Raw genomic sequence first — 22,800 nt, forward strand, 5'->3', positions numbered from 1 at the left:
AATAAACAGGTTCGTCTATTTGTCCAAAGGAAGCCTTTGAGACCTGTAGGAACTCAAAACATGTCGTATGTCTACAAAAGAACGTTAAATATAGAGAGAAAGGAAAAATTAGTTTACTTTTTCTGCAAAAAAACCTTGTCGAAGCCAGTAATTTCATAATGAATTCTTTAACAAAGACTAGATGTTGTAACTTGCACCTTCTATCAACAACAACTTTGTCATATGTGACCTGTAATTAACAAGATTAGGAAACAAATAGACAAAAAATGCGAAGTTAAACAACGTTAAAAATAATTTTTTTTGAAAAGAATTGTTTTCAATTTCATGAAAGCCATCAGCTATCTACTCAAATCAGAATAAAGGCGCATTTTTGCCTTCATAAAATGCCAAAAAGTACTTTCATTATCCAGCTAAATTCATACAACTACAAAGACAAAGTGCAAACGACAGTTAAAGGCTATTGTAAAAAAAAATCAGTTAAATTCTTCGAGAAAGGGATGTCGAAGCCGTTGAAACCATAATCTGAACCTTTCAAGACTTTAACATGCTCAATTGTGATGGCAAAGCCGTTGAAACTATAATCGAAGCCTTTCAAGACTTTAACAAGCTCAACTGAATGCTCTATTGCGCTTATTTTGAGCGCCAATAACCTATTTTGTGAACTGTCAATAATGTGATAATGTGACAAAACGAGAAAAAAAACGTGAAAAAGTGGCCAATACCTGAAAACCAAATGAAATGGTGAAATCTAATAGTGACAAAGCAAAAAACACATAACTTAACGCATACTACAGCAATAAAAAATTTAAATTTAATTCAACAGAGCAAGAGGAAGAAGAAGCCTTCCTTCTTTGCAGACACTAAGTCACAAGCTGACCAAACTAAAACTAGTGGCAAATTTCAAAAGGCCACTGTTTAATTAAAATAAAACGTTTTTAAAAGTCAAAACTACCAATATCATTTGAGTACAGAAAAACGATACAATATACTGGAGCTGTTCAGGAAGCTATTTGGACCTATCAACAGTGAGCTGTGATATGAATTGTTCTGTTCTTTAATTATAAAAAAAATGGGAAAAGACCGACTGATTACAATCCCAATTATTTTTTCGATCGTAACAGTCCAAGATTAGACCAAAACCAGCCCAGCTATTGCCGTTCGTCCATTTAGAACCCTCAATTGTTTCGAAAGCTTTAGATCTATATAATTTGTTAGTTAAAATATTAAAAATAACTGCTGCGTTTTTGATTATCATACAGTAAAGTTAGCGAAAAACGGCAAAATTTTGATAAAAGACTACCCTCAATGCAATTGGAGGAAAGACTAGCTCCCTTTGTAGCTTAGTTGCTTTTGGGGTGTGTACTGCCGTCAAATTTAATCAAAATGGACTAAAGAAGCTTATTTCGGACATTTTTTGGATGAAAAAGTCTGAATTTTGAAATACGTAGCACAATTTTACACAGAAAAATCAAATCAAAATAGTCAACAATACTAATTTTGTGTATAAAACAAAATAAACAATAATATTGATAAAAGTTTTCACAATTTTTAGCAAAACTGACAAAAATTTAGGCGAAAGTCCGGAAAATGTGAATAAAAACAGCGGAATTTCGTATTTTATTCACAAAATTTCCAACCTCCATTACCCCTTGTAAAATACGAAATTCAAAAAAAAAATTTTAATTTCATATTCTTTGCTGGAGGGGCTTTTTAATGATAACACTCACAACTCTGTATGATGAATATATCGATCGATCAAGAATGACTGTAAAAAGAAACCCATTTGAGTATATAGTTCCTCCCCCCTCAAGAGGGTCGGAACAAGTACTTCGGATGGAGAATGGATTTTATTGAAAAAATATTTAAAAAATTTGGACTAAGAGTTTTTTGAAAGCATCTGTTCTGATGAATATAGTTCTTGTTTGATTTTGAAAAATTTATAATAAGCCAATTGGTTGTCAAGAATAGCAAATGATAGAAAATATTTTAAAAAATCTTCTATAATTTTGTGGATCATTCTCGACGTTTCCAAACGTGTGAGTATTTTATGTAACTAGATATCAACGAGAGCAGGTGAATAGTAAATGATTATCAGAAATTTAGCCGTTTTTTGAGAATAACCCATTGAAAAAGCAATGAAAACGGTACTACAAAAAGTGTCACCAAAAGCTAAAATAATGTTTTCTGCTCATAGTGTAATTAAAGACATCATCAGTATTGTCTGATAATTTCGAAATCAAGTTTTTCTGGTAGTAGATCCAAGAGCTGTAGCGAAGATTGTTTTTTTTTGTTCCTATAAAAACTAAACAGAGTGAAAGGGCGGTTCGAAAAACTTAAATGAAGCTTTTTGTTCAATCTTTTTTAGAGCAGGAATGATTAGGATTGAAAACGAGGAAACAAGTTTTGTTATGAACGAGTACACAAAAAAGAAATCTTGACGGTGAAAAGACAGGCCTCGCTTATATATTTGCCCATTTTGAAAAAAAGTGGAACAATTAGCAAAATGTTAAACGTAATTACAAAATTTAGGACAACATACAGCAACATTTGAACATTTTAAAGCTGTCTTTGTATACAAATAATTACTAGTTTGTCAAGTAATTACAATTCTGTAAGAAAAATTGGTTGTCCGTTTTCTCGAAGAGGGGGTCATTCATCAATCTCCTTAAAGTCATCTTTTTGCTGGACAATCAGCTAATAAAAAACTGAGATTCCATTGCGTTCGTACTATCCCTAAACAATTGTGATATCCAGGCTGATAAAACCGTGAAACTGAGCTCGCAATGAATGCGAATATAAGAGTAATATGACCTGTTTCTCCTATCGACTGAACTACTTCATTCTGAGCTTATAGTTATTTCTTCTACTATATCTCAAAGATATATCTCCCCAAAATTTTTTTTAAAAAGCAACAATATTAACTATCATTCTTAGGCACAGTTGAGTTCTGAACTTCAGTCTGAAACACATTAAAATACGGAAATTGACTTAAATATTAGAAGAGACAGGGGTGGGGATCCGGTTATGATTATTGCTAGTCATGTCACTTATCGCCTTAAATTGGGTGTTCTGTTATCCCCATATCTGATTTTACAGATCGTGTTTCTTAATGGTTGGAGAAATTTCAAAACAAACAAACGGATAAACTGTTACAGGGATAATAGGACCAATAACTTCGTCGTAACACTTCTTTGATCTTTTTTCGTATAGTTGAACAGACAAGACATATATTTTGTTGGAGCTATTAGAATGACTACCTCTTAGAGATAACTTTCTAGTCATTGATTTTTTTCCTGTTCAAGACATCCACGTTTGGTTTGCTGCATTCAACGTAGCTAATGTCTCTAGACATTTTGTTTTCAATACTGGCAATATGGAATCCAGCCAATCTATTCTCTCGAAGTGGGATTTGCCACACCACACCTTACTTCCAACCAGGCATTGCTCTCCATCGGGGTTTATGGCCGTGCGATAATGGAATGATCGGAGGATGTCTTTACCATTGTAGTTCATGTTTATGTAGTTTCCACCGTATGATCCTCTCCCTAATATCCGCAACTCTTTCCTCACAAAACTCCGCGAGTGAACTTTTTGGTTTGTTTATAAGAACTTGTCTGACCAACACAATACATTTGTTTGTACCGACGATGGTTTTTTTAATCAAAGTAAGCGGTAGCACTTGTTCTTCCTATTTAAGTATACAATTATAAGGATATAAAGCATTCAATCTTAGCGGCAAAAAAGTTTGTTAGTATAAATTTTTAAAAATTTAGATTGGGAAAATTGTGTTTTTTTAAACATACAGAATCTAGACTGCTCATCCTCGACCCATGTCCAAAATGAACAGTGCTTGATCTTTTTGATTTTTTGTTCCGACCCACTTTAGTGGGGGAGGAACTATATAATACACAAATGGTTTTTTTTGTTCAGACAAATTTGGCCGATCGATATAATCATTGTAGAGAGTTGTGAGTGGTATCATTAAAAAGCCCATCCGGCGTAGAATATGGAACAAAAGATTTCTTCAATTTTATAGTTATCGAGGTCTATATTTTTGTGAAAGTTAGACGTAATTCAGCTGTTTTTGTTCACATTTTTGGTATTTTTGACCTATTTTTCGTCATTTTTGTTAAAATTTGTTCAAATTGTTAACTGTAGTGCTATTGATTATATCTCTAAAGATAAAGGAGGGTCACTGAATTGTTTGATGCGAGTTTTTTGACTAAAATCTATGCGAAATTTTACAAAATTCTACTTTTTCGGGACCAAATTTGCTTTCAAAGCCGACTTGCTTTAAATTTGCCGGAAGTAGATACCTTAAAAATGCGGACAAATTCTTTTTCAGCAGACAAACGAGATAGTTGTACACCCACTGGCTTTGAGAGTCTTCTGGAATTATAATTTTGCTAGTTTTTTGCAAACTTGAACTCAATAAATATACCAAATGCATATTTATTTTCGACAATTTGAAAAATTTTGGTTAAAAAATTGACTATTACGAACCATTTGAACAAATGAGTATTTTCTTAGACGTTCAGCAAATTCTCAGCTGATTTTGATCTCACCATGGATCCTTACGATACAATTTTTTCTAGATTTTAATGGGGTGCGAATTTTTCCGCTATGAAAATGCTTTTCACGTAAGATTTAATTCTACTTACAAGAATTTCAATCAGGGATCAACTAATCACAGAAATTATTTACAAAAGACGGGGCCCAACGAGATTATATCACAGTTTCAGAGTTAAGCTCATGGTTGTTATTGTCACCGGGTCAAAAATCCAAAGTTATTTTCAGGTGTAAATGAACCTAGACACTTTTTTCAGTTGTTATCTAATGTCTGTTATGACTTTTAATTTTGTTTGTTTCAAAAAAAAACATCGTTAATTTTTGAACTTTGTCACTACTTTATGTTTTTTCTCTCAACTTCTGGCGCAGTCGCAGTGAAAGTAGGCAGAAACTAATTTCCTTTGGTAATAAATTTCAGTATGTAAGTGTTTTATGTTCAACTAATGGTCTCTTTGTTTTGACAGTACGACTTTTCATTTTTTTTATTTTTGAGCACAGTTGCATATTTTATCATTTTTTGTTCATTTTGTTTTGTTGTCAAATTATCACATTATTGACAAGTAAAATTGAAGGAAAGCATAGAAAAATTCACAGCGATGGAAAAAAGCGTATCTGATTATGTTTAATTTTTTTTGTCATATAATTTATGCTTTTTGAGCTCAGACACAGTTATCTCTTAAATTTTTATTGCTTTTTCTGTTTTGCCTATGTTTGTCGTTCTGTTTGTTGTTATACGCCATATACCTAATTATGAAAGGTCTCAGTTGCTTCCCCAGGACGCATAATTCACCATAGTTAAAGACATCAGTTTATAGCTGTTTGTTTTAATGACTTTAAAATTGAAATAGAAAATATATTATTCAACTGTACAATTTTTGCTTTCCTTTTCGTAACCATGTAACTCCATCTCACTAATTAGAATACTCAATTACTTTTTTCAATTCAAACATTTTTTTCGAGCTTTGTTATACGTTGTGACTGATTGCTTCGACTATTAATTTCGTAAAACTATCAAGATTTCTATACTGTTCAATTTCTGGGTTTCTTTTTGTTGTCATGGATGCTCAGTCTTTTTATGAGGAAGACCCGTTGATGATAAAATGAAGAGAAAATGACGATTTACAGCTCTTGCAGGTAACATCTTACAATTATGGTGTCTTGAACAATGTGATCTCGTATATCTGTTTGAAATTTTGGCTTCCTTACATATTTGTTGTTATTTTCTGGGGTCGTGACTTAGTATCATAAATAACTGGCCCAATTGGCCTGCTGAGTTATTGCAACCTAATACATCGCTGATTGTTGAATTTTGAAGCCAGTTATAATTTCGGTCGTTTTGTTGATCAGTCTCTGTAAACACTGATCACAACCCGTTTCCAGTGAACTATAAATTAACCTCTATAACAGTTTTAGCTTCAAACCTTTGTTTTTTGTCTTTGTAACTACTGTTACTACGAGATTTCATAAAGTATTTGTGATTTTTTTATATTTGTGCATTTTACAGGAATTTTGTTTTTTTTTTCTACTATATAACGGTAATCATAGGTCCCATTGAATTCGAAATTTTGCGCAAATGAACATTGGATAGTAACATGTCTCAATTGCTTCCTATGGAGATATAAATGAACATTTCTGGGATTTTAGTGAACTTCAATTGTTTTCAATGATAGAAACGTATTTTTGAACTTCGCACTTCTTTGCTCTTTTTTGTCGACCTGTTAACCAGCTACAATGAAGACGGGTCCCATTTTGTTTCTAATGGAGTATAGTTTAAATTGTTTTGTTTTGGTTGTATCTGATGACGAGTTTGATTTTGTTATGATTTTATTTTTTATAGACATCGAGTTTTAGTCGTGAATAGTGTTTATTGTTTGATATTTATTATTGTCCTTTCTAGTAGTCCTAATATCAACAACGTTCATCGGCCCTCTAGGGTGGCATGATTGTATTCCTTTGGTTTTTTTGGAACGATATGTATGTTTTTGAAAGTTTTCTATCTCTTCATCATTTGGTAACCAATTAAGTCAAGAATGTGGATAAGCGGGGTCGGTACCCTATATGCGTACGCACATTTCCGAGCCTCCTTGTTTAATTCGTCAATGAAAACTGGATTCTGGTCAATATACTCTCTCATTGGTTGACACAAGTAAAGGTCATAAAAACTATCCATCCATTACCAATCAAAATAATAGGACAAGGGGGACTTACTGGACTTGCTGTAGATGCATTTGCTTTTACGATTGAACTGTCAAAACCAAAATGATAAAAGCCCCAAATAATGCAAACCTTCTGCAGAAGAAATGTGTTTTCATGTTTTCCATTACTTTTTCACTTTTTTCCCTTAACCTACTTAACCTTTTACAAGAGAAGATAGAAAAATAGGATATCTTACAGCAGCTACCGAGCTGTGAAAGCTTGCCATTTTTTACAATTTTCTGCTGCTATCTTTGTTGCTCGGCTTAGGTTTGTTTCTGCGCAAGTTGCCAATTGTTAGAATTCCGATTCTAACTAATGACTTAAACTTAGTTAGAAATATTAGAAAGCTTAACTTACCAGTTTAATCAGACAGGAGTAAATTGATTCAAGTCATTAAATTGATATAAATGATCCCTTGCGACTGATTTCTAGTAATTTTGTAGAAGCAAACCATATTGGGTAACCATTTCGACCCCTTGCGAACCCTTGCAAACCATATTGGGTAACCCTTGGGTAACCCTTGCGACCTATAAATCTTCGTGCTAAGATTGATCGTGATTCTTCACTTTTTGCACTGACAGTGGCTGTTTATACAGCTGATTTTTGAGCTTATCCCCAAAACCAAATCACCATCTTGATCAATTAATCAGATCTATTCTGTAAAACTCTAAATTCTACTGTAAAATGTGATTGTTGTTTTCATAATTTTGAGAAATTAATTCTTGTACTTAGTTAAAAACGCTTTTCATTCCGCCTGTGGAAGTGCATAACCCAACATCAAAAAATCTAAAGCATCAAACAGATCTTTGTACGGATATGCAGCTAGGCCGTCATCAAGATTGTACACATGAGCAAGGTTGCACAAAGTTGAGCACCATAAAAGCAAATGCAAAAAAAGAATAGATGGCACCAAAAAGTTTCCCTGTACATTTTTTGTCTCGCGTTCAAAATTTTCCAAAACAAAAGCTACCAAAGAATAATTAGCAGAAAATTGAGAGGAGTATCACAGTCTGAGTCGATTACTTTGATAATGTTTATCAACTGGTTAACTCAAGCAAAAAAATGAAATCCTTGCAGAAGACTAGCGGAATTGTCTTTTTAGAGCTCACCAGCATTAAATCAAGCTATTTTCAAGAAAATGTTCAACTTTTTGGGGAATAACTTTCGGTGCTATACCTCATGCGAAAACTCACATAATCACATGCATTTCGAAAGCTCATGGAATGCAAATTCAATGATAGAGAACCCGCTGATTTCGAGCAGCACTATACATCACTCTTTCTCAAATGCGATCTTCTAAAAAGTCATTAAATGTGCATCCAAAAATGCAACCAATATTGAAACCGTCTCCAGAAATAGTTTTGAATAGCGGGAAGGAGGCGGGAGGCGGGGGGGGGGTGGCTGGCGAGTAGGAGGAGGAAAGAGTTGGCTGAATTCAAAATTAGACCTGAGCTTCTCGTTTGTTGGAACTGTCCCGCTGTCCTCCTCAAAAGACAGTCATGTGGATGTTGAATGTAACAAGAGTCAGCCTGGTATATGGACTTGCCGTCATTCAGAGAAACATCACTTTTGAGATAAACAGCTGGAAGAATAAAGGACGAATAGTTGACATTAGTTGTGTCGTTGCAGTCGTTGTAAAATGGAGTGTCTTTTATCTTGAGAGCCCCGATGTTGTTGCCGTATTGCATTCTCAAATGAGAAATGACTTCCCAAAAGTTATTAAATTTGTTCTTGTTGAAAACGATGAACTCGTCGTGGTCTTGGTAGTTGATAAACTCGTGTTTTAAAGAGTATTTTGTGAGACAGTACGAGGAATGAATATACCGTGATTGCATTACTTCCTAGGAAACTGTTTCCCTTTACCAACTGTGAACAAACAGTTTGTTTTGATTACATTGTGTGAACAAATTATAATGCGTGTTATTACGCTGATCTTAAAAGAATCATACAACATATTTCGTCAATTTTGCCTGATTCTTTCGAAAGTACAATCTAAGATTGTAAGAGAAAGGATGGGCGTTCTAACGACTAAAATGGCTTGTTAGTCGAATAAAAAATGGAACTTCTCTTGTCCAAAACCGACCGTTATCGTGCAATATTGTTGCAAAACTCTAACAAGAGTTTAGATGATCATACCAGAATCTTGCAATATCTTGAAATATCTTTCAAAATAACGGTCGGAGTTCTATTAGGGTAACCTTTAGAGTTTGTATGGCTATAAAGTTAAAAAAAAGACAGATAAATGCAGGTCTAATATTTAAATCAGCCTTTTATACCAAAAGAAAGTGAAGTGAAAATTTTAGGGCAAGTTTTCTGCTGCATAGTTTTTATTAAAATAAATAATTGTATAACTAATTGTTTGGATTTGTACTACCGCTACTGTCAAAAATATCTATAATAGAGGAGGGTCGTAATCTACAAGGCTAAAAAAGGAAACAGTTTGTTCCTTAAACATTCGGAATCTGTCAATTGTAGGATGGGCTATGACTTTGTACAACTTAAGCACCCCAATCTTCTGATAATATTTCCACACTTTTGTCAGATGTTCTGGGGGGTATAAGGGATGTCTGTTTAGACTCAAAACCGGCTGATAGATTGTCGTGTTGCCAAATAGTCTGTAGTACTCAAAGAACTCAACTACTCTCTCCAACGACAGTTGTATAATACTGTAATTTGTTACTGGAGGCAGGCAAATGGCCAACTTGTTCGTTCGAGAGTTTTGAATTGGAGGATCTTGGAGCTCAACTGGGACTTTAGGGCTTTCATTTTCAGTTCCAATTCTAATTGCGGCACTTACTGGGCATTCGAATTGCGGGTTGAATTGACATATCAACATAAAACCCAATAAATAGCTATAAAATCGTGTCTCTCTCACATAGCCGAGTGTGACGCCATTTTCATCAAAAGCAGCGCACGTGAACATATTCCCATTTAGCCCAAAACTTCTTACACTTGAAAGCGCGTAAATAATCAATGCTTTTGCACCTTGATCTGAGTTTCTAGTGTCGCAAATGGCTGTCCAAATAGTTACATTGAAACGGCTGTGCTTTGTCACAACTGTAATTGGGTCTGGTTGGTAAGAATCCCAGGATTCCCTTGGAACCACATAACTTGACAAGTTGTTAGTAGGAACTATTGTTTCGCTCCTCAAATATAAATTAGTCTCGTGTATGGATGTTAAAAAGAATGATGCTAAACATAAGGACAGAAAAACAAGAAACCACGTTTTTTGCATCGTCATTGTAAAATCAGTTTAGACAAACATATCCTGTAAAAAAAACAACGCTGTACAATTGAAAATGATGCAAACTTTTGGTTATTAACTACAGAATTTGTAAGGTGTGAATCAACTTCGAAACTGTATAACGAAAAGATGAGTAATAATCGCGTTAAAGCAGAGTGGTGGCAAGGTTTATGTTCAGTTTGTGTACTAGTTCAGCAGTAAATTGGTTTCATGGCAAGTATCTATTCAAAATTTTAAGTATTAAGAGTAATTTTTTTTATATTAATAAAACAGTGCCTCTGCACATACACAAACACAACACAAACACACACAAACACAAACACACAAACACAAACAAACACACGAACTTACACAAACACAAACACACACAAGCCCACACATCACCGCATAACCACACACACGAATTCAAATACACACACACACACACACACACACACACACTTACACACACACGCACACGCACACACACACACACACACACACGCACACACACACGCACACACACCCACATACACACACACACACATACAAACACACACACAAACAACTGCTACCCATGCAATTACACAAACGCCCCACACACACACACACACACACACACACACACACACACATATATATATATATATATATATATATATATATAAACACACACATCACCATCACACACTTCGCACAAGCCTACACTTTGCACATACCCATTTTTCGCGCAACCAAATTTGGCACATACACACTCAAAAACTCACGCAAACACAAACTTGCACACACAAACAACACACACACAATCACCACACGCACACACACAAACACACGCACACACACGAACACACATTCAAACACATACAAAAAACACACTCATGCCCATATATTAAACACAACCCAGCACACTCACACACACCGTCAAAAACACACACATGCATACGCACGCACTTAAATGCGCAAAAAGATAGAAACAAATATACACACCCAAACACTCCCCACCACCGCGATTACGCAAACACCCCCCCCCCCCCACACACACACACACACACACACACACACACACACAAACAAACACAAAGGCAAACTAACATACACACAAACACACACAAGCACAGCAATGTCCACAAATCACTCAAAGTCACGCACACATACACACAAACAAACGCACACAAATACACACAAACGCGCGAAAACCTTCAAACACACACTAAACACACTCAAACCCATATATCACACACAAACACACACGCACATCCTCACCATTACACACACACGAGCACGCATGCAATTACATGCACACACACATATATATACGCATACACACAAGCACGCCCATACATATACAGACATAAGCGGCACACACACAAGCACACAAAAACACACAAACACACACAAACACAGACACAACAAAGACACATCCAATACAATTGCGCAAACACACGTTCACACAAACACACACACGCTTCGCCCACAACTACCCATTGTACAACAACCTTTGGCAAACATACAAATACACACACACACAAAAACAAACACATACACACAAATAAGCACACACATATACACACACAAACCCCCCTACTCACACACACACAAACACACAAACACAAAAACACAAACACCAACACAAAAAAACACACAACACATGCATATGGACGCTTGCACACACATACAAGCTCACCATACCCAAACATTCACACTCACAAGACTAAAAGAACACGCACGCAAACACAGACACACCAATGATTTTTCACGTACACATGCATGTACACATTTTCACACAAACACTCGCAAGCACATAAAGTGCAAACTCATATTTCAAAATCGACTACACTTTGCACACACCCAAACATCGCACACCGAAACTTGGCATATCCACACATAAAAACAGACGCAAACACAGGCATATACACGCAAACACCACACACACACACACACACACAACCACCACACACATACACACAAACACACATACACACACATGAACACACGCTCAAACACACACAAATCACACACAAACCGATATATCACACAACAGCACACACACTCTCACACCCTCACAATTACACGCACACACACATGGCCACGAACGCAATTACATGCACACCCACATACACACAAACACATATTGCACACCTACACATACACAGTCACAAGCACACAGAAACACACAAATACACACAAACACAGTAACAACAAACACACAACCCATAGAAATGCACGCCCACACGTTCACACAGACATTCTCAAATACGGACACACACACATGGTTTGCTTACAACCACACATCGCACACCAATATTTGGCACACGCACAAAAACAGAAATATACACAAACAAGAAAGCACACACATATTTACACACAAACACCCATACTAACACCCAAACACACACACACAAAGACAGAAACATCACACACACACAAACACACACAAACAGACACACACACCCACATGCAGACGGAAGCATGCACACATACAAATACACACACACACAAATTAGACACATACACACACAAAAAAGCTCACACAAATACACACACAAACCCCCCTACTCACACATAAACACAAAAACACAAACACCAACACAAAAAAAGACACAACACACGCAGATGGACGCATGTACACACGTACAAGCTCCCCACACCCAAACATTCACGCTCACAAGATTAAAAAACACACACGCAAACACAGACACACCAATGATTTTTCACATACACATGCATGCACATACATTCACACAAACACTCACAAGCACACAATTTTTTTTCACAGTGCAAACTCACATTTCACACTCGACTACATTTTGCTTGCCCAAGCTTGGCTTATCCACACATGAAAACAGACGCAAATACAGGCATATACACAAAAACACGATACACACACAATCAAACACACACACAAAGCACACACAAACCGATATATCATACACAAACACACACACACTCTCACACCTCACAATTACACACGCACACACACGGTGTGCTTACTACCTCACATTGCACACGAATATTTGGCACACACACAAAAACAGAAACATACAAAAAAATAAGCACCCATATAATTACACGCAAACACCTGTAATCAAACACAAACACACGCACAAACACACATACGCACATGCAGACGGACACACACAAGACAAACACACAAAACACACACACACACACAACCTGCCCAGATAAACACACTCACATATCGCACACAAACATACAGACACAAACAAACACATATCGCACACACATACACACACACAAACAAACACACAAACACACGCAAACAGACACACACAAGAAAAACACACAAAACACACACACACACATAAACTGCGCAGATAAACACACTCGCATATCGCAAACACACATAAACACACAAACAAACACATACAACCACATGCAGACGGACGCACACACACACACACAAACAATGACACAAACACACACACACACACAAACTGCACAGATAACCACACTCACCTATCGCACACACACACATACACACACAAACAAACACACCTACACACAAGAAAAACACACAAAACAATTACACACAAACTGCACAGATAAGCACACTCACATGTCGCACACACATACACACACAAACAAACGCACACACCCACATGCAGACGGACGCATGCACACATGCACAAGCTCACCATGCCCAAACATTCACACTCACAAGCTTACAAAACACAAACAAACACAGACACATCAAAGCTTTTCCACGTACACATGCATGCACACACGCTCACACAAACACTCACAAGCACACACACCGCAAACACACATTTCACACTCGACTACACTTTGCACACACCCAAACATCGCACGCCGAAACTTGGCATATCCACACATAAAAACAGACGCAAACACAGGCATATACACGCAAACAGAACACACACACACACAACCACCACACACATACACACACAAACACATGCACACATGAACACACACTCAAACACACACAAATCACACACAAAACAATATATCACACACAACCACACACTTTCTCACACCATCACAATTACCGACACACGCACATAAACACGCACGCAATTACATGCAAACACACATACACACATACACACATGCACGCACACACATCAATTAAAACCACACTCACTCAGACACACACATGCAAACGCAAGCACACACATACATTCACAAGCAGCACACACTAAAGCAGACAAAAACACACAAACACAGACACCAAAGACACACCTCGTATACATGTAATCATACATGTTCACACAAACACACTCAAACACGCTCACCGCAAACACACGCTTCGGATTCCCCTACTTTTTGCACATACCCACACTTCGCACACCAACATTTGGCACCATATACAAACACATACATTTACACACGTAAACAAACACACATAGACACACACACACAAACACCCACTACACACCCATCCGCACACAAACACAACACACACTAACACACACAAATATACACATACGCACAAACAGCACAAACACAGACACCCATACGCCACAACACTCAATTTTGAAACCATTTCTTTTTACTTCTACCAATTTTTCGACTGTAGTCAATAGACGCTTTTTTATGTTTAAGATTTGTTTATGAAATCTTTTTCATGAATCTATCAACAAAACTATCATAATTTATCAACAGAATATTTAGAACAAAAAGATTTTCAACAATGATTATTAACTAAGATTGAGAATTGTATTTCGGTCTAATTGGGCTACAATTCTTAATAACAAAAAACAATACAGTCAAATCTTCATCAATTCATGGCATCTCGGTAATATGCGTTTACAAATATTGCTACAAGCACGCTTATCTACAATTCTGGCTTTACTATCTGTCAAATGAATATATAGAAAAGTTCCCAAAAATCTTGAAATTATTTTCTACAATAATGAAAAAAAGTGCTTACAACTCATTTAGTAATGTAAAAAATGCCTAAGAGACCTGCAATTATTAGCGTTGCGAGACAAGACAAACAGCAAAGTTAAATATCAACAACAAACATTATTTACACGCGAAGCTCATTGTCTGTTTCTTTCTTGCTAAAAAATTTCAAGAACAAAGTTAAAATTGCGTAAAAAAACGCAAACTAACCAACTTAATTTCAAGATCCCATGAAAAGTTTGAAAAATGTATTCAAGTTTTAATGAAACAAATTATTGCAAATAACGAAAAACAATAGATATCAATCGAAATCTTTAAATATATTTAAGTTCACTCATAATCCAATATGAAGACATTGAGACGTGTCATTATCTACAATATATTGTACTTCTACAAGACCAAATGACAAATTCAAAACAAGAAAAATGAGAAGAAAATGGCTTTGAAGGCGTTAAAACCAGAATCTATTCCGTTAAAATTAAGATCTAGTAAACTGAACTTTCTTTGGGCGCCAATAATGAGATATGTGATCTCTGGTATATGGGACTAGGTAGCAAGTCGCAAAAAAGAAACAAAGAGTCAAAAATTAACAACTGCTTTTGTATTTGTGAACACAATTAATTTCAAAGGCGTAAAAACGATAGCTACCAATTGAAAACTTAAGATAATTTCATTTATTTCTCAAAAAATCCGTTGAGATTTTTTATTTTTTAGAATAGGTCTTAGGTATACAAAACGAAAGATCTTTCGACAAATATCAAAAAATAAATTAAGAACTTTCCAAAAACTGGCATCGAAGCCATCAAAACAATGAAAAAAGCTCCAAAAACCCTAGGTTTGTCTAATTATGCTATTTCATCAACAACCATTTGGTATGCGAGCTGACCTGTAAATATTGAGACTATGTAACCAGCAACAAGTAAAAAAGAGCAAAGTGTATATTCAAAAATTTACTTCTATAAATTTTCTTAAAACAGTTGATTTCTTGCTCATGAAAAAAATTAGCTATCGATCGGGTTCAGTAATGGGGTTCCTTTGGTCTTTTCTACTTCTATAGGAAGCTGCTAGTAATTTCACTTATCCAGAACTGATCTTACGAGTACAAAGAAAAACAGCAATTCAAGACATAACTCATTCAAAATTTTCCCTTCAATTCAACTAGAAGACGGTGATGAAGAAATTAAGATTGTTCTCTCTTCACTGAAAAACTTATATATTCAAAAAAGGGTCTTTTTTGTTTTGCAATGAGGAGATAAATGAACTCTCAATAATGTTACAAGAAAAAAATCTTCATTGTTTGGAAAATGTCAAAAAGTTGTGAAGTTTTTGTTCAAATCAAAGCAAAAAAACAATATTCAAAAATAAAACAATTTATAATATTAAAGTTTGATCCATAGAAAGACGATACAAACTGTCTTGGTTGACCTTAAGCTACAGTTTGACCCAAAAAGGAGAAAACTGTCGCAGAGCGCAATAATTCTTTGTTTGTTTTGAAAATATATATTTTTAAAAGTCAAAATGACCATAAAGTACCCAGACTATGGTCCAAACTATAGTTCGCTGATGATTAGACTCAAATTCACACTATAAACAGACTATGATCAGACATCCCATTGAACTCCAGACCCAAATTGAGCTATGGTCAGGCTATCCAGACTGAAATGACCTCAGACTTTTCAGACCAAAATGTCCTCTAATCAGACTTTCCAGACTAAGAGAACTTCTGATCAGACGGTACCCAGACGATGGTCCGCCTATTATAGTGCGCTTACGATCAGACACAAATGCAGACCTTTGTCCACACTATAAATAGACTTTGATCAGACTTTTGAGAGCGATTGACTTCTGATCAAACTTTCCCGACCGAAGTGACCTCGGATGAGAGACTATACTTAAACACGCACGAGGCTTAGAGTATTTATATAATATATTAATCTCATAAAAATTGATGTCTCCAGCAGAAAATTCAATGGTGTCAATTTAAAATCGAATGTGTTTTTGAGAAAAAAAAAGATTTACAGAAATTTTTAAATCGAAAAATTTTGCACGCCATTGATTAAGTTCACCGGTACCATAGACGAAGTTTGACAGCTATTTATAACAATCATATGAATCTACAGTTGCTATTATTTTTTGTAAAGGGCCCGACCACTAGTAAGTGGTTGGACTCATTTGTCTTATTTGTTCTGATCGAAGGCAAGAGACTCCAATTGAATATCTGGCCAGAGAAAAGATATCTATTTTCTGGCTCCTGGCAGTGCCTCCATTATCACCTACTCATTAGAAAAAGGCGGAAAAAATTTTGCTCAAGCTCAATTACAGTCAACACGGCCTCTGATCAGACTCAAGTGCGCTCAAATGCGCATCTGATAAGATTTTTCCAGACCGAAGTGAACTTTCATAAGACTTTCCAGGTCGAATTGACATCTGATCAGACCATAAGCAGACCATGGCCCAAACTATTTTGCGCTCGAAACGCTACCCGAACCCTTTTTATTCGTTCTGGGAACACACTGGTCTGCGTTCGAGTGGATCTGATCATAGCTCAATTTGGGTCTGGACCTTAATCTGGGACAGTATTTGAATGGCAATCTGGAGTAACTGTTGATGCCGCGTGCCTGCTTTGATTTTTTCTCCGCTGTAGAATTTGCAATAAAAATTTTTATTAAATTTGGAACTCATTGCCTGTTTTTCATAATTATATTCAAGACATTGGAGAACAAACCATTTTTCTCGTTTGCGGGAAAATTTGACAATTTTTCTCAGTCATGCATATACCCGGTTTGCTCATCATACAAAAATCTTATTAGTCATACTAGGTCATATATGATTCTTAGTAATCATACTAGGTCTTATTTGATTTGTATGAAATCGTGGTAGTCATACAAGGATCGTATGTGATTTCCTAGTAATCATTTAGGGATCAAACAAAAAAATTTCAAAGCCTAAAACCTGTTTAAATTTCTTTTTCTATCGAGGTTGATAAAGTTTCTTGGAAATCTTACAAGGTCATACATAACACATAAATTTGACTGGTGCCACTAATTCCCGTATAATGTAGTCAGGGGACATTTCAAATGAATATATCGCATTTGCTATCAACATTTGATTCATTTTATTTACTAAAGGATAACTTTGCAATTTGGGCATTTTCACAAAACGATTTTGAGGTTATATGCTAAAATTTTTTTCTATGTTTTTTTTATAAATGAGCATTTATAGGTATTAACTGGCACCAGAGGGTATCAGATCTTCAGTTATGTATTTGGACTTATTCTTTTATTTAGTGCCCAATTTTGCAAATGATATTGTAGGTTAGTTTCTTTTGGCAGATCACAAAGTGATGCCGGGGAATCACAAAGGTGATGCCTAACCAAATAAAATTAAAAAACCATAAATGGAAAAAGATTTATGAAAAAGAGAGGTACGATTCCTGGTAATCATATAAGGATCATGTAAGATTTCTCATTAGTCATACAAGGATCGTACAGGAAATACGTTATGATGTGTATGACATCATATATGATCTTTTATGACTACTAAGAAGTAGCGACCTGGATATATGCTTACGGATCTTTTTTTTCTGACTTTGGAAAACTCGAGGAATCATTCATGGTTTTCTATGGTTAGAGAGACCAAAAAATATACATCTCTGAATGATATCATAGTAGTATATATGGTCTTTGTATGAATAGCAAGAGAAACTATTTGAGCCCGTTCGAAAAAAAACATGAGACCTTTGAATGAGTTGAATTGATGTCTCGCTATTAAACATTTCAGGCCAGCCAGCGCACCAAGATAACTCAAGATGTGTTATCAGTTCAAAACAACCCATACAATACAATTTTTAACTTGTAGAAAACAATTTTTAAACAACATTTTTTTCTACTTTTTCGTTACTTAGTCTGAACAAACTTTTCAAAAATAGACAAAAAAGGGCAGAAATGGTAATCACATCCGGTAATCATGCGAGGGCATACATGATTTGCAGAATTTCACACAACTTTCATCATAAAATTACCGGGGTCTTCAGAACCGATAAGTTTTTTATCCTTGTATCCTAATAACAGAGCTTGGTGATTACCTTGGTTTCTCGCAAGCAACCTACTAAGAAGCACGTATTGATTTGTTTTACATTACGTATGATTGTTGCAGAATTAGAGGCAACGATCATACGTAATGCCGTTGATACGTATGATCGGCAACGATCATATGTATGACTGTTGCACAAACAATTTTAATAGTAGCATTCCGATTCGCTGGCACTTTCAGCCTCTTGCATGGTCAGAGTTCTCTCGACGATGTTAACTCCTCTACTTGACCAATTTTCTCAACCACATCCAACATACGATTTTATCTTTGCTTTTCCTTCCTCAATCGACTAATTCTTTGTAAAGGGCAGTTGTTTAGCATTAGTTCATGGAAAAATTGGAGGTGCCGTTTTTTTCTGACCTAATTGATGCTTCCTTTGTAGTTTTGGGTCCATTAGTTCTCGGAGGGAAATGGAATTGCATTTGTAATTGAATCCTTGTTTCACAATTTCGTGTCGCATTTTGAGAGACCTGAGTCCAAGTCGGGACTGCTGGTGGTAGTGGCAGAATTGTAGTTAGCCTTGCTCAAAGTGAACCCAGGTTTAGGTGCGCGACCCTATACCGCTCTGATCAGACCATTTGCAACCCATTTGATAAGCTCATTGCAACCCTGTTGATTAATGTGCAGTCGTCAGTTTCTTCTGAAGGATGAACCAGGCACCAGAGCATCTAACAAAACGTCTCGATTTTATTTCACTCCTGTGTTTTTTTGGTTTCTTGACGGCCCATTTCTTTTCGTTGGGAAACTTGCTTATGAACTTTGGAATTTTTTTGTTGACACTTATTTCCAGGAATAATTGGTTTAAGATTTTTGCACCTACTCTTATTGGATGAACTTTGCTGTTTCGAGAAAGATATTGCGGTTCATGCGTTTTGGCGGAGGCTACCACGCTTGAAATGGTAATTCGCTAATCAACTTTCTGCACTGCTGCATGTTATTGATTGCGTCCACATGTACATCTTTAAAAGGGGTTGAGGATGGCCATTTTTTGTTCCGACCCCACTTGTGGGGGAAGGAAGTATATACTCAAATGGGTTTTTTTGTTCAGTCAATTTTGGCCGATCGATATATTAATCGTACAGAAATGTGAGTGGTATCATTAAAAAGCTCGTCCAGCCTAACATTTGAAATTAAAAAGATGTTTTTTGAATTTAGTATTTTTCGAGGAGTTATCGAGGATTGCAGTTTTGTGTGAATACGTCATATTTGGTATGATTTCGTTCACTTTTAGTGTAACTTTTCTTCAAATTATGATCTTTTCTTCAAAAATGTTTCATTCAAAATTACATTTCACACCAAAAAAGGAATCAATTTCGTATTCCTAATACACAAAAGGTGATAAAAAGACTAGTTCTGGTCTCTTAGGGAAGTTTACTATAAAAAAAATTCGAATTCTATTTGAGAGCTGTGTTTTTAGAAAGTTTCATATTTTTTTAGATCATCTAGAGACTGGTCACTTTTCATATCGATGTTTGGTGAATGATAAGCCTGATTTACAGTAAAATGACGCCTAATGAACAAAAAACACGTTTTCAAGGAATCGCACTTGTTTTTTATGGCTTCAACTCTGAGCTTTTGCAATTTTTAATGAAATTTGGATATCTTTTTGAGGATTTACTGAATTTTTAGAGCCCTATGGGATAGAATTATTTAAACAAAAGTGCGATGGGTTTCGTAATGAGCATTAATGAAGCTATTCAGTGCTGTGATTGGACCTAATGTTTCGATATATTTTTTTAAATATTAACCGATCAAAAATCTTTTTTTTGTAAACTGTAAGTCAGTCTCAGTACTTATAGGATCCGCTTCCTTTCTACTGCAACCAAAATTAATCTATTTAGCGGTTTTATCTTCTAACAATTGGTTTTATGACTTCGATGACCCAAGATTTCAAAAACATTTTAAAAAATTTTGGATATTTTCGTATTTTTGAATACTTTTGAATTTTTATTACATTATTCTATTTTGGCTGGCTCCCGTTGTTTTAAGGAAGCCGTTCAAGGGATCATAGTTTAAATGTTCAGAGAAAAGCTTACGGTTTAAATGGCTTCGACACTTTCTTCTAGCAATTTTCTACTGATTTTTTGGTTTTGCCTGTATTTGTTGTTGTTTTCATAGTCATAAGACTTATTGTGATAACTTATTGATTGCCAATGCATGACAAACATTTTTGAACTTCGTTTGATTCATGGCTGAGGTTATTTATTGACTTCTGTTGAAAGCTGTTGAACCTATTTTCTGTTATGACTTCAAAATTTTTTTTTTGAAAAACTTTTTGAACATTAACCAATCTTAAACTTATCTTCGTGAACTGTACGAACGCCTTAGTAAAGATCGGAACTTGTTTTTTTCCTTCTTCAAAAAAAATATTCTAATTTGCGGCTTTATGTTCTAAATATTGGTTTGATAAAATTGATGCGCGAGTTCTCATAAATTTCTTGGAACTTTGGAAAGTTTTTGGATTTGTTTGCGGTTCTTCTGAAATCTCATCATATTATCCAATCAGTGTTAATTCCAATTGGCATAATTGGCTTAGAAAGAATATTCAATGGATCATAGATTAATTTTTCGAAGAAAAGCTTATGATTTAAATGGCTTGGACACTTTCTTCTCGCTTTTTCCTACTGAACTTTTGGTTTTTGCCTGTATTTCTTGTTGTTTTCTAAGTCAATGTTTTATTGTATTGTCTTATCGTATCAGTGATTTGCCAATAACAAAAATTCGTGTCATCCAATCGAGGCATAACTCTTATGTGCCCATCGAGCACTTTTATTGCCTTTCGCTGAAAGCAATTGAGTTTAATGGCGTTGATGCTACCGGTTTTCTCAGAAATATCGTGGTTCTACTGTATTTTTTCATAATTATTGATACTTTGAAGTCATATTCAAAAAAAAGATTCTATTGTTGTTAAAATTTAATGGATGATTGAAAAGCCATTACCGAAAAGTTATTTTTTAATGGCTTCCAAACTTTTCTCGCTCAATTTTTCTTTTTGAATTACCGGTTTTTGCCTATTTTTTTAAAGCTTTAGGTAGGAGTGAAATGCTGACGGGTCCCAAAAGCTTGTAATTGAGTATTCAATGATTGATATTACCCAAGGCAGTCATTTTATAGCCAATAGTCTCAAAGTTTATTATGTTAAACATTTTCAATGATTTTGAGTTTTTGTTGTTTTTTTTTCGTCAACTTGTAGCTTATTCTCAGCATAAAGAAGTATAATTCAATTTTCTGTTTTCATGAAATTTAAATGTTCATTAATATCGTGGCGTAACTGATGGTTTTTTTGTGGATAATATGCGTTTAAATAAAAGTTTTAGTGGTGTACTTTTAGCACATTCGCGTAAAAAAAGATCCCAATGAATTTCAAATATGGCCTCAATGCACTTATTTAGGCTTTCAATATAATTTTAGTTGCATTAGTTTGAATGAAAATGGAAGGAAGAATACATAGTATTCAGATAATAGCTAATGAATTTAGTTGCTTGAATAATTTTTGTTTTAGCAAATTTTAATTTTTTGAGTTCTTCTGCTTCTGTAGTCCTTTCCCATGGCTTAGTCTAACCAACGACAGGTCTTTGGGTTTCATAATGAATGTTTAGTAAACTTATTAGGAATTATTTCGTTAAGAGCTAATGATTTTTAAGACTTTAGAAATTATCTGGTTTAAAAAAAGTTGATTGGTTTTCCGATTTCGCCTTATTATTTCCTTTTGTCGATTTTGTTACCTAGTCTCATTAAAGAGAATTGCCATCTGCTGTATAGTATGGACAAAGTAAATTTGCGCAATTAAGGTTTTATGCGATTGCATTTTGGCGTTGTTACTAGGTGTG

The 22,800-nt window shown here is 35.3% G+C and overlaps 2 protein-coding genes across 2 annotated transcripts in view; both read right to left on the reverse strand.

Moving 5' to 3' along the window:
* The window catches only part of LOC142339158 (transitional endoplasmic reticulum ATPase-like), a 622,037-nt gene that overhangs the window by 123,372 nt on the left and 475,865 nt on the right, over positions 1-22,800 (reverse strand). The gene's annotated exons all lie outside the window — the stretch shown is intronic.
* On the reverse strand, positions 3,031-8,638 carry LOC142339828 (uncharacterized). The gene is made up of 2 exons (XM_075390124.1): positions 8,213-8,638; positions 3,031-3,545 (listed from the first exon to the last, which is right to left on the reverse strand). Exons 1-2 carry the CDS (start codon positions 8,598-8,600, stop codon positions 3,298-3,300), a joined length of 636 nt encoding a protein of 211 aa, XP_075246239.1. The 5' UTR covers positions 8,601-8,638; the 3' UTR covers positions 3,031-3,297.

Source organism: Convolutriloba macropyga, chromosome 5, assembly GCF_964194025.1.
Source record: "Convolutriloba macropyga chromosome 5, txConMacr16.3, whole genome shotgun sequence".
NCBI lineage: Eukaryota > Metazoa > Xenacoelomorpha > Acoela > Convolutidae > Convolutriloba > Convolutriloba macropyga.

Excerpts from the sequence above, each read along its gene's own strand:
- LOC142339828 (XM_075390124.1), bottom strand. The coding sequence starts at position 8,600 with ATGCAATCACGGTATATTCATTCCTCGTACTGTCTCACAAAATACTCT. Across the intron at positions 3,546-8,212 it reads CCAACAAACGAGAAGCTCAG|GGAGAGGATCATACGGTGGA; the intron begins GTCTAATTTTGA and ends TGCGGATATTAG.